This window comes from Apis mellifera, linkage group LG16 (assembly GCF_003254395.2).
Source record: "Apis mellifera strain DH4 linkage group LG16, Amel_HAv3.1, whole genome shotgun sequence".
NCBI classification, from domain to species: domain Eukaryota; kingdom Metazoa; phylum Arthropoda; class Insecta; order Hymenoptera; family Apidae; genus Apis; species Apis mellifera.
Genome location: NC_037653.1, coordinates 4916763 through 4933959, shown reverse-complemented (window position 1 = coordinate 4933959; position 17197 = coordinate 4916763). Strand labels below are relative to the sequence as shown.

The 17197-nt window shown below is 28.5% G+C and overlaps 1 protein-coding gene across 2 annotated transcripts; it reads left to right on the top strand.

Moving 5' to 3' along the window:
* The first annotated feature begins 1835 nt into the window (after positions 1-1835).
* On the top strand, positions 1836-16550 carry LOC725662. Of its 2 annotated transcripts, none has more exons than XM_026445833.1 (16): positions 1836-2858; positions 3605-3789; positions 3994-4190; positions 4255-11072; positions 11228-11421; positions 11495-11798; positions 11890-12068; positions 12138-12327; positions 12399-12631; positions 12700-13096; positions 13222-13330; positions 13397-13730; positions 13815-13859; positions 13968-14084; positions 14162-14264; positions 14337-16550. In XM_026445833.1, the coding sequence occupies exons 1-16, from the start codon at positions 2714-2716 to the stop codon at positions 16397-16399; spliced, it is 11613 nt and encodes a 3870-aa protein (XP_026301618.1). In that variant the 5' UTR covers positions 1836-2713; the 3' UTR covers positions 16400-16550. The 2 variants fall into 2 exon arrangements, with proteins under 2 accessions (XP_026301618.1, XP_026301617.1); XM_026445832.1 differs by having other exon boundaries at positions 1838-2858; positions 11207-11421.
* The last annotated feature ends 647 nt before the right edge of the window (positions 16551-17197 follow it).

The following is a 17197-nucleotide window of genomic DNA, read 5'->3' as shown; positions in this document are numbered from 1 at the left end:
AATATTATAATATTTATAAAATAGATATTTTCTAAAATAAAGAATTAATAATGTTTAACAGAAATGTTTATCATATATATTGCTTGAATATATAAATCAGAGAAATATAAGAGTTTGAAAGTGTAATTTGATTTATTAATTAAATATATTAAATTTTTATAGTTTAAATGAAAGTGATTATTTTTTTTAATAATTCATTAGAAATATAAAATGTGGAAAGCAGATAATTTAAAAAAATTAATTTTTAATTATATAAAATAAAGTTTATGCATTATTTTGATAACTATTGTTGTCACTTTGTATATTTTCATATAAATAAGATTTCATTCCAAGTATTTTATTAATAATTTCTAACAAGATAAAACATTGAGTTCAGTTTAAATGTGATTCAAAATTATAATAACATTTTTTTATCCAACAATCAATATGGTGCTATATATTCAAATAAAATTCAAAATAATTAAAATTTCTAGTTTAAGATATAACAAATAGAATATTATAAATAAGCGACAAAAAAATATTATGTACAGCAGACAGAAAGAAAGTAGTTCACTCAGGTACAAATAATAGAGTGTATAATATATGAAAGAGAATTAATAAGTGTCAAATATTATTAAACCCAACAAATTAATAATAATATTAAGATTTTTTTTAGTAATATATGTTGTAAATATAAACGTTTATACATAAATAAACACAAAACGTTTTACACAATAATGATAATAGAAATTGTTAACTCAAAACTTTCATTTAAAAATAAACATTTTATATTTCACGAGTTATTTGTATTGTTTTGCCATTTAATGCTAAATATAATGTAAAAATAATTTTATAGATGTAACAATTTTTTTAACAATATTAGAAATGTTGAAATTATTCTATATATAATTTTTTAAATATATTAAATTTTTATCCCTTAAATGAAAATGATTATTTTTTATTTATTATTTATGAACAATTCGTTAAAAATATTTTGAAAATACATTTAAAATATGAATATGTATATATAATAAATTTAAAAAATTATTAATAATTTTATTATAATTTCTTAAAAAAAGTATGCAATCGATAATTTTGTGAAAATGTCTCCCGCGCTATCGATTTGAAAACACTTGTGGCAGCACTGTCTATCGCTAAGTTTCATATTTTAAAAACTTTGCTTATCGATCTGTTCGATGGATTTCCGTTTCATCTCATGTGAAAGAAACAAAACTATTATTCGAAATATTATTTTATTATAAAACGTAAACAGAACTTAGGAAATTCTAACATTTATTTTTAAGATAATGTGATATCAACAAAGAATCTTGTCTCTCTACATTGCATATAGATATACATTGTTCGTGTTTCTAGCTCTTGCGATCGATCGCAGCAGTCGCACAATCTCAGCCTGCTGTGAAACATCGGCATGTTTACTGTGTTTAATGTGTAGTACTATAGAAGGCCATGTAAAGGCTACACAACAGTGTAGTGCGAGGATTTAAATGAAATAGAATATACTTTCGTGTTTATTAAATCGCGTTCGTTTTAATAATTTATTATATCAATAAGTATCTGCAGAAAAAGCAAAATTAGAAAACAATATTCGTTTTCTTTGTTTAATTCTGATCGATTGAATCGTTACTCCCGCTACTCGAAATTATAGGAAACTACGCAGAACTACGTCATTGAGCGACAGCGTTGTTCGAAAAAACCTTGAAGTGTGCATTTGACATTCTATCATAAACTTTTCGCGCTCTTTCGATGTAATTGAATTTCAAAAATACATCAAACAAATTTGATGTATAAATTGATGATTTATATTAATGAAAATGTAATTCAATATCATATGATAAAAAAATATGATAAAAATGAAATATAAAATAGTTCGATTAAAAGATAGACTCGTAAAAACGGCCTAAAGCTTACAAATCTCAAGTGCTATATTACACGACAGGTTGAGAACCCTCCAAATGTTTCGTAGCCCAGACCCAAAGGCGATGTCCAGTGCGCCGCGCTGTAAAGAAGGAGACTGTTTTCGTTGTCATTGTGGTGGTTATTATTTCTTCGTTACCGCCATATTCTGTGATTTGACAGTAACGATTCTCGCTAATAGAGCAGCGAGGTACGAATAACGTGTTCGGGAAAGGCAAATCCCACGATTACGTGCATCGTTATTATTGCGCCCGAAGGTGCGCGCGCGCGCGCGCGCGTGCACATACTACATCTCATATATTCTCGAGAGGCGCAACGATCTTCGCCTATGTATCGGTGTGTTTGTGGTAAGCATCGTGATATGTGGAAAAGTGTAAAGTGAACGAAGAAGAGGAGGCGCGTCAGAAAGTATCCATTTTCTTCAATGTCTAAACAATACGAAAACAAAGTGGGAGTTTAAAACAACAACATAGTACGTGTTTTTTTCTCTTGCTTGCTTTTCTCTGTCTATCTTTCTCACTTGTCTCTTGGACGCGTGTGTTCGTTTGTGGTTTTGATGCGGGTGTGAATAGCAGGTAGAACATCAAGGTAACGAAAATATCGAAGCGGGAAGCAGCGTCGAATGTTTTAAACATTAATTTTTTTATCATTTTTAACTACATTAAGCTTTTTTATAAACGAATTGTAACACAGCAGTGGCAATTGAAAATAATTGTACGAGAATGCAATACGAGTTGTTAGGTCGCCTAGCGTAGTATATCGCCTAGCGGCGACGGGCCCAGAGAGAAGCGGCGGAAAAATGGCGTCCGATAACGAAGCCTCTTGCGCGAGTGACCCAAATTTCGCGGTGATTTGTTCATTTCTCGAGTGCTTCGGCAAATCCTGTGGCATTGTTTATCCTGATATCGCACACCTTCAAGAAATGCTTGAAAACACACAGGAAGGTAAGTAAAGCTTCACGTATACGTGTATGTGTAGGAAAGAGAGAGAGAATGATTGACCCGCCCCCGCGAGGCCAAAAATCTCGCGTGTGCTATTAGTTATTTTTTGCATTTTTATAAATTTCTGTTTGTAAATTTTATTATTTAATGTTTTCATTAATTTCTAAATTATTTTGAAATAATAAATTTTATCTAAATAAACATAATAATAGATTTATAATTGTTTTCATCCCCTTTTTTCATTGGAATTCAACACATTATTTTTTACAGATCTTTGTTTTTTATTTGTTTTGCTTTATATAGCAACAGTTAATAATAACAAAAGCTATCAAGTAATTAATAATGATTAACAATCATTTATATGAAATTCATTATTTCATTAAAATAATACTTGATTATTGACAGCTTATTTCAATTTACTATTCACTGTTGTTATTTTCTCATGTGCTGCCACCTCCCTTGTTGTCAACGTCGCGTCGGTTACACGTGATTACGAGTTATGAATCGCGCGTCAAATTAATGATTCAGAAATATGTTTTAATAACTTAACATTTTATGATAAAAGTAATTTAAAAATTATCAAATTTTTATTTATTACATATTTATAAATTAAAATTTTAATTATATAAATAATAATATATTTTTATTAAAAGAAAAAAAATATTTTTAAGTTTATTTATATTATTATATTTAAATATAAATATTTCTTACTTACTTTTTCGATACTTAAAATCATTTCCTTTTTTTAGTACCACAACAGTTAATAGATCTTCACATCAAACTACTACGAAAAACACGTAAAACAGTATCACCAGAAAAATGGGAACGTGCATTGGTTAAATTCTGTCATACATATTCTAATCAAGATGGATGGGAACTTGAACGGTTTGGTTATAAGAAAGCCCGTATTGCTGTCAAGCTGAGACTACTTAAAGTATAAGCATAATTATATTATTATATATTATAAAATAGTATAATTATTTTTCATTATAAATGAATATTTAAAAAAAATATATTGATATATTCTATATTATTCTATATATTTTAAATATTATATATATATATATAATTATATATTTAAATCAATTTATTTTATAATATATTTTCTCTTTTATTATAATTTATTTTCTCTTTCCAGGTTCTTTTAGAGACACAGTTTGATTTAAATCAAAAGTTTAAAAATGAAGTAAATAAATTAGCAGCTAAGGAATTACGTGTGGAACCTTTAGGAAGAGATAAATCTGGTTTAGCTTATTGGTGTCAGCTTGATGAGGAATGCAACATTAGAGTTTATAGAGAAGATTTAGATGAAGAAAATTGGGAACTTGTTGCTAAGTAAGTGTTTACATATGAATTTTCTGATTTTAATTGATTTTAAATATATTATATATATTATTAGGGATCGAGAAGGTGTAGTTAATCTTATAAATACTTTATCAAATGGAGAAATTGAAGCTATTCCAATTAATGAGGATAGTAATAGTTTAGAAATTTCTGAGAAACCTATTATTGATACGGGACAAATATCTACATCACCAAGTTTGGAAGATGAAGGAGTTCAAGAAAATGGTATTCATATTGAGGGATCTGATGAAAAAGATTTAGATAAAAGTGAAGATTTTGAAGATGAACGTGAAGATAACATCAATGAAGGTGATAATATTGAGGAAGATATAGAAGGTGAAGATGAAATAACAAATGATGAAAGTTCTAAACAAAATACAGAAGAAGATGATTCTCAGCAGACAATACAAAATGAAGTAATAGAATCAAATCTTATTGAGACACCACCTTCATTATCAACATGTTCTCTTAAAATTTTAAATGGTAAAATTGATACATTATCAGAAAAAGAAACAGTTTCGCTTCATGAAAAAGAATTAAACATTCAAAAAACAATCATTACTCCTGTTATATCTAATGATAAATCTGCAGAAACATATAAATCTGAAGAGCATGCAACGAGCAATAATTCGAAAATTAATTCTGATGAATCAGTGTCTTTTAAATCAATTGAAACACCTGTTATTACATCTCCCTTGAAACTAATAAATGTTTCTGAAATAAAACAAATACATGAAGAAAAAGCTATTAGCGGAATAACCCCAGTTGTATCTACATTGAATATAGTAAAGAAATATGAAGATTCAACAGATCAAATTATAAAACCATTAGATAAATTATCTAATAAAAATAATTTTCCTTTTATGCCTACAGATATGCCAACAGCTCATAGCAAATTATCTGTAAAACCAATAGATCAATTGGCTGCAAATCTTGTGAGAATACAATCTGAGAAACTTGAAAAACCAAGTGGAGCAAAATCATTAGAAAAAATTGCAGAAAATCTAGCGAGATCAGGAAGTATTGTAGGAAATATAATAAATGGAGATGATGATAGAATATCACAAGATTTTTATGCAAGAAGTCAAATAGAAAAAATTACTCCGCTAAGAGAACATAGAGGTATGGATTTATCTACATCACCTAGAGGATGGGAAAGCACAAATGAACAAAACAGACCAATGGATTTTTCCGGAATCGATTTATCTAGTCGAAAATTTAATAAAACTATTGAATTATCTTCTTCTGGATACAGAACTCAAGATTTTCAACATAGAGAAATGGACCTTAGTACGAAAAAATTAAATAAACCGGAAGTTACAAATTTACCATATGATGCTCGAACTGTGATGATGCGTAATCACGTAATGGTAGCAGATTTAAGTAAAAGACAAATGTCGTATCCTAGTTACGAAATGTCTTCTGCTCCATATCATAATGCTACAAGAATGTCTAAAGAAGATCATAGATTACCAAATTATACAATACTTCCAGATCCAAGTAAAATTACAGCTTTAAGAATGAATCCAACGCCGATAAAACGTTCTTTAGAAGGAGATGATATACAACAAGACATGTTAAAAAGAATAAGAGCAGATGTAATACCGATTAGAGGATCAATGGATAAAAGACCAATAATAAGTAATAATTGGAGAGACGAAGTTGGTGAAGCTATTGAGGAACCAATGATAATGATTCAAGGTGAAGGATCTGGTAGTGATTGTGATGCAGTCAATCCTGGTCTTGGAGAAGCTGTAGAAGAACCCATAATTTTTTTTTATGGAGAAGGATCTGGTGAAGAATGTCAGACAGGTAACCCTGGCGAAGAAACGACTGACAATAAAGAAAGCAACGAATCAAAAAATGAAGCTGACTCTGCTACTTCTTCTCCATCATCAAATAAAAATTTAAATGAAGATAGCCTTATTAATGAAGTATCTGTTGGATCACTAGTAACAAGTAAAAATGCGATAAAATTAAACAGAAATTATCCTCAATCAAGTGTTAGTATAAGAAGCAATTGTCAAACTGTAGGCTCAACACAAGAAAAATCGAAGTTCAAACCATCATTGGGCATTCAAATAATACCAAAAAATTCTAATAGTTCTGTGAAAAGATTATCAAGATGGGATGTTGGAAAACCAGAAGAAAAACCAGAATGTGACAGTAGTATCATATCAAATGAAGAAGACATATCACAAAAGAAAAATGAAACTGAACGTGAAGATTCATCTAGTAAAAATCAAGATGTTAAGATAGATGGAAATTCTATAAATACTGAAAATTTAAATATACAAAAAAGAAATGCAGAAACAGAAAATTTACAAGAAAATACAGACGAAAATTCCCAAAAACATAGAAATATTTCACAAGATACTATGCAATGTGATTCATCTATATCTTTATGTCAAGCAGATACATCAGAAACAGTTAAATTTTACACAGAAATTATACCTACAACACAATCAATAAATAATAAAGATATTATTGAAAATGTTTGTGATTCTGATAGTATAATTTCACATGAAACAAATACTTCAGAAAGAGTAAATAATGAATGTAAATCAATGGCTGCATCTCCACCAAGATTTTTTTTTGGACCTAATTGTATTTCATACACTTCTAGAGTAGAAACATTTGAATCATCCTCTGATCATACAGTTTCAACAACAATAGAATCTAAATCAGATACACTACAATATGAATGTGTTTCTTCTTCCAAGCCAACAGAAGAAATAATTACTTATAAATCAGATGATTTTATCATAACTCAAATGAATAATTCATTAAAAGTAAATTCGTCTACAAGTAATAATTTAGTTTGTGAGAATGATAATAAGAATAAAATAGAAAAAATTGAAGGACCAACTAATACATGGAAACAAACAGTTTCTTCAAAATATTCTACACAAGAACAACATTGTTCAATACAGAAAACAGAAATAGATTTATCTAAATCTGAATCAAAAGAAGAACATTTTAAATCTGTTATAGATTCTATTTCTAGTAGTGAAAATACAAAAAATGAATATACAAAATCTGAAGAAATAGAAATATCAGATATAACTTCACAACCTCATAGTACGAATGATATAAAAAAAGAAAATAAAGATTTAAAATCTGATAATGCAATTGTAACACAATCTATAATGCAATTTAATTCAGATATTGAATCTGTACATTTTGAGATATCAAAAACAAAAAATAATACATTAGAAGAACAATTGGAAAGTCAAAATAAAATATCAGATCTACAAAATTTTGCTAAAAATATAGAAACATTAAATTTTTCTTCTAAAGATGAAGCTGATTATAAATCTAATGCATTGATAATTAAAAAAACTGAATTAGAAACAGATTCCATAGCTGTTAATAATAATTCATGTTCATCATCTTTTGCTCAAAATTCAGAATCAGATTGTACAAATAAGGAAGAATTATCTATCTGTCAAAATATAGATAATTCAGCAGAAAAAAAGATTGAACACATTTCTGAAAAAGAATTTAATTTATCTATTGAAAGTTATCAACAAAATGACAAAAATGATAATATTCAAAAATTTTATAATCAAGAAAAGCAATTAATAAATCCTAATAACGAAAACGTAGAAAATTTAATTGATTCTGATTTACATTTAGCACATAATTACAGTAAAATTAATAAAAAAATAGAAATTTCACAACAAAATGAAATTTTGGTTGATTCATTTACAAAAAATTCTGTGCCTGATATTAATATTGAATTAGATTTTACAGACAGTTCTATTGTTACTAGTTCAGAATCAATTAAACAATGTAATAAAGATGCATTAGTTCCTACAATAAGTAGCTCAGATGATACTTGCATTCAAAATACTTCCATTTATGAAAGTGTTAAAGTGCATTCAAATTCTGAGAAATCGTCCTTTAAAAATGAATGTCCTATTTACAATGTATTACCAGAGACAGTACCTGACACAAATAATTTTAAACCATCCAACAATTCTGATGCAGTTGAAATCAATTTATCTAATATAGTTCAAACTGCAACATTAGAAGAGCGAAGTTCCTGTATTGATCAAGATTTAAATAAAGATATGATCATTGATAATAAATTATCAAAATCTGATAAACTTTCTAAATTTAATGAAGAAAAAACATGTTTTAATGAAAGTTCATCGCGTGATGAAGGTACATGTGGTCTTTCATTGGAATTATGTTCATCTTCTGATGAAATAAATAAATTTGGTATTGTTACTGACAATGAAAAATTAAAAAGTATTAATTATGCGGACATTCAACAAAAATCTGATACTATATTGTTATCTGATATACCTACAATTTCAGAAGTTGAAAAAAAGATTGAACAGATTGAAAAAAATAATATGATTCAATGTGAATATAATACAAAACATATAGGAGAGAATAAAATAAAAAATAAAGAAGAAGAGTCTACATGTAATATTATAGAAAATGAAAATGGAATTCAGCAAGAATATATTACTAAAAATTCAAAGACAGAAGAACCAAAACTAAATCAACTAATTGCAAATTTACAGGAATCAAACGAAATTAAGCATTCTTTAGTGGCAAATTATGAGAGCAGTGATTCTAATGATTGTATTGATTACACTCCTGAAACTTCTCAAATAGAATCAATTGAAAATAAGAATAATTTGTTTACAAATTTAGGAGTTGAAACAATGGTTATTAATGAACAAAAAACAAAACAAAGAACCGAAAAATTAATTATAAAAGATGATATATCATCTAAAGAATTACAAAATGTAGTCATTCTTAACAAAGAAAGAGAATCAATATCAGAAAACAATACCGAGACAATGACAAACGAAAGTGAATATAAACAGGAGAAAATAATTAGCAAAGAAATAATTGAAGAAGATTATAATTATGTTGTTAATCAATATAATTTGAATGAAAATTCAATTATAAATGAGAAAACAAATATTAACAATTCTGAAAAAGATCATACTGTAGAATTAACAAAAACAGAAATATTGCCAATTCTTCATGAAACTGATTCATTAAATAAAGAAAATATAAATTCAACATTAATTAAAACAAATAATTTAATAGACGAAATAAATAAAATAGAAACTAATGATTCAATTAAAATTTCAAATGAAATCATGAATTCAATTTCTGAAGAAAAGAATGATTGTCAAACAATAAATTCTATAAATGTAATTAAAACACATAAACAAACAGACAAAGATAATGAATATAATGATATTAAAAAAGACGTAACATGTGAAAATTTAAAAGAACAATCTATAGAATCTATAGAATCTGTAGAAGAAAAATTAATAAATTTTGACAGTGATATCAAATTGATTAGAAATAAAGAAGTAGAACATGTTAGAAAAGAATTTACAATCATGGAACCATGTAAATTAACAGAATTATCAGAATTTGGCAATAAGGAAAATAAATTTGATGATACATATTTACATGGTGAAGAAGATTTGAATAAAGATTTGAATAAAGATTTATCTGAAAATACAACTCTTCATTCTATACGAAATATTTTGCCACTTAATAAATTTGACAATACATCCTCAGGTATAAATAAATCTGAAATGAAAAATAACACTTCAACTGTATCAGAAAATTTTAAATCTATGGATAATCTACAATTTGTAAATTTTGTATCTGATAAATCAGAGAATTTAAATATATCAGATAATCATGAAAAGCATAATGAATTGCATATTATGAATAAAACAATAGAATCCCTTCCCGAAAATACTATTTCTAGAATAAATGAAAAAGGAACATTTTTTAATATACATGAAGCAACATCAGAATCAATTACTATTACAGACAATTTTAAAAAAGAATGTAGTAAAAGATTAAATGAAGTTTTCGATACTCAAGATGTTCCTCCATTAAAATTTAAACCTCCATATGTAGAATCTAATGAACAGATGTTAGAAGATTTAGCAAATTCTAAAATACAATTGGATCAAAATTTAAGTAATCTTAAACAAGTAGAAATTGAAACTAAAATAAATGAAGATATAGTATCTGATAATACCATAGAACATTTAGCAAAACATGAATACAGCATAATAACTAATACAACAGATAACATATTACATGAAATTGAACAAAAAAATAATGATAAAAATAATGAGAAAAAACAAAGCTCAGAAATACAAAGTATTGAAGTAAAAACAGTCGCTTTAACATCTGATGATTCTATGGAAGTAGATAACCAAAATTTGTTTAGTACAATTTCCGAAGAAATGGATCCTTTAGCATGTACTGATGATGATACATTTAAAAAATTAGATGATAACGAACAAAATGACATCTCTACACCAAAAATAGGTTTACGAGTTAAATCCGTATCTGAACTCGTTTATGATGGATGGAAATTAGATTCCACTGAAACACCAATAATATCTCGTAAACGCCGTAATAGTTCCCATGAATCAAATTCTGAAGATATAATTTCGAAACAAAATGATGAAGAAATTATAGGGGGTAAAAGAATAAAATTGCGTACAAAACGTATGCCTGATAAACAATTACGAAAATCTGTGGAAGAAAGTCGTATTGTAACAATAAGTTCAGAAGATGAGGCTATGAAATGTAGTCCTGAAAAATCAGAGGATCAAGAAATTAAGGATATAAGTGATGACCAGAGTACTATCCATTCAATTACAATTGGAAGGAAAACAAGAGGACGTCCTAGAGGAAGACGAAGACGTGGCTATAGGGGAAGTGGACGTTCAAATCGGCCAAAACATTCTGAATTTCAAAGCATTCAATCTTCTGAAATATCACCTGAAGTTCATCTTGATGGAACACCAAGTAATAATGATTCTTTAAATATGACACCAATTTCACAGAAAAAACGAAAGAAAAGTAAGTTTTTATTTTATATAAATATATAATATATATAATATATTATCTTATAAATATAATATATATATATGTGTATATATATATATATATTTTTCTTATATTTATAAGATAATATATAAAAATACTATTTATAGGAAAAATGGTTTTGGGTCTAGAAGTAGGAAGAGATATTGTTCCTGAAACACAGACAGGATTAATTCAAGATGAAACACCTGTAAGACAGTCTAGAAGAATAGCACAATTAAAAATTAAAGAAGAGGCAGATAGACGAAGGATTGAAGAGGAAACTTCAAATGAAAGAAAAGAAAAGAAAGATTGTATGGAAAAGAAAAAACGAAAAAAACAAAAAGTATATTTTTATTTTATATGACTTTTTTTATTAATATTAATATATGATAGGATAATCATTGTATTTTTTTCAGCCTGAAAGTGAAGAAGAAATTGTGATAAGGGAAACGGAAAAAGAAAAAAAGTCCAAAAAGAAACGTAGAAAGAGAAAAAAGAAAAAAATGTTGGCTAAATTCAATGAAGCAAATCCATGGCAAAGTTCTTCCGGTTCTAGTAGTGATGAAGAAAATGAAAATGATGAAGAAGAGGATGAAGAAGAAGAAATAGAAAGTGAAGGATCATTACTTTTTAAAAGTGATCATGAATTTTCACCAGAAAGTGATCTTGAAAAAGATCAAGAATCTGAGCCATTAAGAAGAGCAAGAACTGCACAAAAGGGTATTATATGATTATTTACAATTGTTATAAAATGTTATAAATTTTAATAAAATATAAATATTATAATATATTAACATTATTTAATTAATAGCTCAGAGTGATATTGAAGAAGCAGATGATGAATATGCTTGTCAAAAATGTGGTAAAGCAGATCATCCAGAATGGATACTTTTATGTGATTCTTGCGATAAAGGCTGGCATTGTTCTTGTCTTAGGCCTGCACTTATGTTAATACCAGAAGGTGATTGGTTTTGTCCTCCATGTCAACATGTAAGTTTTTAATTTTAATACATTTATTTTATTGTGATATTTTAACTATTGTTTAATATTTAATTTTAGAATTTGCTAGTAACTAAGTTAAGAGAAAGCTTAAAAATGTATGATCAATTGACAAAGAGACACGAAAATGAAGTTTTAAGAAAGAAGAGATTAGCATTTGTTGGTATAAGTTTAGATAATGTTCTTCACAAAAATGAATCACAACGTCATCAAAAAGGATCAAAAGCATCCAGTCAAGAATCTGATAATGGTAATTTTTTAATTTTTTTTTTATATTATTTATTTTATTATTTTAAATGAATTTTTTATATTTTTTTGTAGAATCTACGTCTGCCTCATCTTCTACAAGTACAGAAACATCCAGCAGTGAAGAAAGTGAACCTGTATATCAATTACGTGAAAGACGTTGTGCTAACAAATATAAATTTAATGATTATGACGCTATGATTAATGCTGCAATTCAAGATGAGGTAGAAGCGATTCAAGGAGCTGGTAATCAAGGAAGAGGAAAAGATATTGCGACCATAGTAAATGCTGAAAAAGAAGAAGCTCAGGTTTCTTACATATTTTTAATTGATTTGTTGTTTATAATTTATGTTTTTTAATATTAATTTGCTTTTAGCTTCATTTTAAGAATGAAGTATTAAACATTGAAGAAACTCCAGAAAATAAAGATGATATTGACAGAAAATCAGAAAAAGAAAGTGATGAAGAATATAAAATTGAATGTGAAGATGGTATGGATGAAGAAGAAGAACATAAAGGGGTAGTCAAAAAATTCTTATCACGTAAAAAACATCGCAAATTGAATAGTCTTGATATAAGTAGTGAAGATGATCCTGAAAGTGATGAAGATTTTAAAGGCACAAGCTCTGAAGAGGAAGAAGATTTTGATGATCATATAACGTCTTCTGATGAAAGTACTTTCGCTGATGTAAAACGACGTAATAAGAAGGGAGATTCACGATCGGTACGAAGAAGCACTAGGGCTAGAACTACACGCTACGATGAAGATTTTAGTAAGTATGATAAATAACTTTTTTAATTAATATTATAACATTTTAACATTTTTTTACAAAAAAAATTTTTTTCACAAAAAAAATTTATTTTTTTATTAAAGTTTTATATTCTAAATTTGTTATAGTAAATGATGACAGTGAAGAAAGTGATAGACCAAAACGAAAAAAATCTCGATCAACGTGGGATTCAGATAATGAGGATAGTGATAATTCATGGCGACAAAGGAAAAAAAAGTAAGACATTTTATTTATTATATAATTAATTTATGATTAAATCATTATTTTTAAATTTTATTTTAGAAGTAAAACCATTTCAACATCTAGATATAAGACATTATCGAAAACAAAAAGTAAAAAGAAAAAAAAGAGAAAACGTATAATTGAATCTGATAATCAAAGTGAAAATGAGTCAAATGAGGAACCAAAAATTGAAATAACAAGTGAAATACAATCACAATTAGAAAACAATGAATCCATAATGCCTCATATATTAGATGCTAAACTTGATGATACAAATGAAAATAATGAAGATAAACCTATAAATGAGGTAAAATTACAAGAAATAAATTCGGAAATACCTGATATACCTGTCACTTTATCATTAGAAGAAATAACACAACAAAAGAAAAAGAAAGTAAGTTATATAATATAATTATGTAAAATATTTGAAATATTCCTTTCTTTTTTAATATTTGTTTGTTTTTTTAATTTATTGTAGGAAAACATATTAAAAACAAAGAAGACACCAACAATTCGAAGAAAAGTACGTTTTATTACTTAATTTTATAATGTTTATTTTAACAGATAGCATTCTTATTTAAATATTCTATTTACTTTTTATATTCTAATCATTAATCATTAATCATTTTAGATTATATACGGTGGTCTTCCAGATGAAAATAAACCAGAAGAAGAAGAAATATTAAGTAGGCGAACTCGTGGTAAAAAAATTAATTATCAAGAAGAAATGGCATCAGATAGTGAGGAGGTATAATATATAATATATTATATATATAATATAGCATATAAAGATATGAAAATGAAAAAAAATATTTTTTGTTATAGGAGTTAAAAAAAGCATTAAGAAAAACGGGTGAAAGCGAAGATGAATTTGTTGTAAATGAAGGTGAAGATTTAAATGAAGATGCTGAAAAAGATTCAGATTCAGGTAAATAAAAAAGAATGTACTAATTTTAAATATAAATGTACATATGAATTAATATATAATATCACCTTATAGGTGATATTTATAATCCAAAAAAAGATGGTCATAAATTTAAAAATAAATCGCCAAAAAATAGAAAACCTAGAAAAAGCAAGAGTCCCGGTGGTAAACGAAAGATGTTAAACGATGGAACTCCGAAACAAAGAAAAAAACCTGGTCCAAAACCTGGAAGTAAAAATAAATCTCGTAAACAAAACTTTTTGTTTAATTCTGTAATTCAAAGAAGAGATGATCAAGAAAAGGATATTATAGCAAATGTGATGGATAATCCTATAGGAGAAATAGATACGAAAATTGATGAGAATCTTTCAGAAAACGTAGGTTTAACTAGCGCAGCTATGTCAGTGGCAGGTTCTTTTACTGGAGATGTTCCAGAAGGTTCCTTGACAGGACTTGGAGCTAGTGAACTTACTGAGTTAGATGACGAACAATTAGAACAAATGATGATGGAAGATGAAGAATATGGCAGGCGCCAATTAGAGCTTGCAGCTATTGAAATAGCAAAAAAGAAGAAAAAAGAAGAACGAGAAGCAAAAAAATTGGAAAAGGCACGATTAAAAGCATTGGAAATATTGGCAGCTGAAAGACAACGAGATCCTAATGCACCAGAAGGAACTGACGGAGAAATACCAAAGAAGAAAAAGAGAGGTCGTCGTAGTAAAGCCGAAATTCTTGCGGAACAAATGCGTAGGGATGGGGCTCCAAATTTGAATACTAGTTTGACTGCTGCTATGCCACAAAATTTAATAACTACTATACCATCTAATATTAATCCTAATATATCAGCTGTTATGACGCCTGATGCAGAAAGAACAGGTGAAGGACACATTCCTATGATGACAGGACCAGATGGACAACTTTTTAATCCTGATGGATCACCTATAAAACCTAAAAGAAGAGGGCGTGGAAAAGGTAAAAAGACTCTTGCATTGGAAGCAGCTAGAGCTGCGGAAGCAGCAGCAAAAGCTGCGGCTGAAGCTGGTTTAATAGGAATGGGAACTGATTCAAATTCGGAGATAAAACCCAATGAAATTCCGAATGTACTTCCTACACCAGGTAGTAGCACTTCTGGTTCGGCTCCGTCCACACCACCTGCTGGCGTTGTTACAACACAAGGACCACCTTCTTCACAAACACCGACTTCACAATCTGTTTATCCATCATTACCACCTAATCAACAGTCTTCCGTTATCACCAGGATGCTTCAATCTCAACCTGTATCGAGTAGTCCACAATCGTTTTCCGCTGCAGCTGCAGCAATGGGACACAAATATTTTGGAGGACCAAACACTGGAAGTCAAATGATGGGCGGACCTAGGACAGGTTATGAAATGCAACCACGTGGAAGAATTCCTTCTCCATATAGACAAGCTGGACAATCTTCCATACCACCTCATTTTGCAGCTGTAAGATCAGGAACTCCACCAATGAGAATGAGAGTACCTGGTCCACAAATATATCATACGCCACATCATCCAATGGATCCTTCTCCATCAGGTGGTGGACCAATATCAATTAGCAATCGAGATCGTAGTTCTCCACTTGGCCCTGGACCTGCGATGATTCCACCAGCTGCTGGAAGTCCTCTAACAAAAGGTGGTCCTACACCTCCTCCACCTCCTCCTTATGTCAGAGGAGCACCTCCTATGTCCAGGTTTACAGACAATCCAATGGGTCCTAGACATCAAATGCCACCTTTTACGAATGCTTCACCAGTTAATCATAATATGCAACAACCATCACCACCTCCTAATCGACCACCTGGTAATTTTTCTCCGTATCATCCTCCACCTCCACCAAATTATCATTATGGTGCCTATCCACCTCCACCGCCATTATCTACAGCAGATGATGCAGCCGCATATCAAGGATCTCCATATCCCGCGGATCATTTTTCATCTCCTGCGGATAATCAACCACCTATTCAAGCTCCACCTCCCCCTCAACCTCCATCTCAACAGCAAGCACATTCAAATGCTGATACTGGCAATAAACAATATGATGAAGAAGGTTCTGGAGAATTTAGTGGTTTAGTATCATACTTCAGTAGCCAGAGAGAAGATGATCTTGATTCGTAGCATGAGTGAGATCTTGGCCAACCCTGAATCTTTATGTAGAATGCATTAAATAATAATATTTTAAAAATCAAGTAAAAAATCACAACTTTTGCTCGAGAGGACAAGTACAAGAGAAACATAAAAAAAGTTAATAACATATAATGTAACGTAAATAAAAAAAAGTAGATATAAATTTATATCTACTTCATATATTATATATTATATATATATATATATATATATAATACATATATATACATATATGTATATATATATAATACATATATGTATATATATATACATATATATTATATATATATATATATATATATATATATATATAATACATATACGTCGGGGCATTGGAATGTTTAAAATAATGATTGAAGAAAGAGTATTTCCGTAACATATGATATACGTTCTAGCGTTATTTTATACGCATATTGTACTGTTTTAAAATATAAGAAAAACGTAGAGTTAGAATTGTCTTCCTCTTAGGCCTCTTAAGCAAACAGTTGTTTAAAACCTTTGTACTTTTAAAATAGAAAAAAAACCGCGCCAAAACCAAATCTGAGGTTGGCCAAGTGAAAATAAAAAAAAAATATATTAATGACTAACAATGAAGCCTATTTCTTAAAAGTTGTAAGCTTTTTGTAATTAGTTCGAGTTTGATTTATATAAAGCAAACGACCAGTCACTAGTAGCAACTCACGTTGCATATTGCTAGAGAAAGGATTACACAAAGATCTGACCAGAATTTTAACTAATCATTCATTACTATTTACACGTGAAATTAATGCACAGTTACTTTCAAATCCA

Coding starts and splice junctions, on each gene's coding strand:
- LOC725662 (XM_026445832.1), top strand. CDS start 2,714: ATGGCGTCCGATAACGAAGCCTCTTGCGCGAGTGACCCAAATTTCGCG. Junction 4,191..4,254: donor AATTGGGAACTTGTTGCTAA/GTAAGTGTTTAC, acceptor ATATATTATTAG/GGATCGAGAAGGTGTAGTTA. Junction 13,097..13,221: donor ACGCTACGATGAAGATTTTA/GTAAGTATGATA, acceptor AATTTGTTATAG/TAAATGATGACAGTGAAGAA.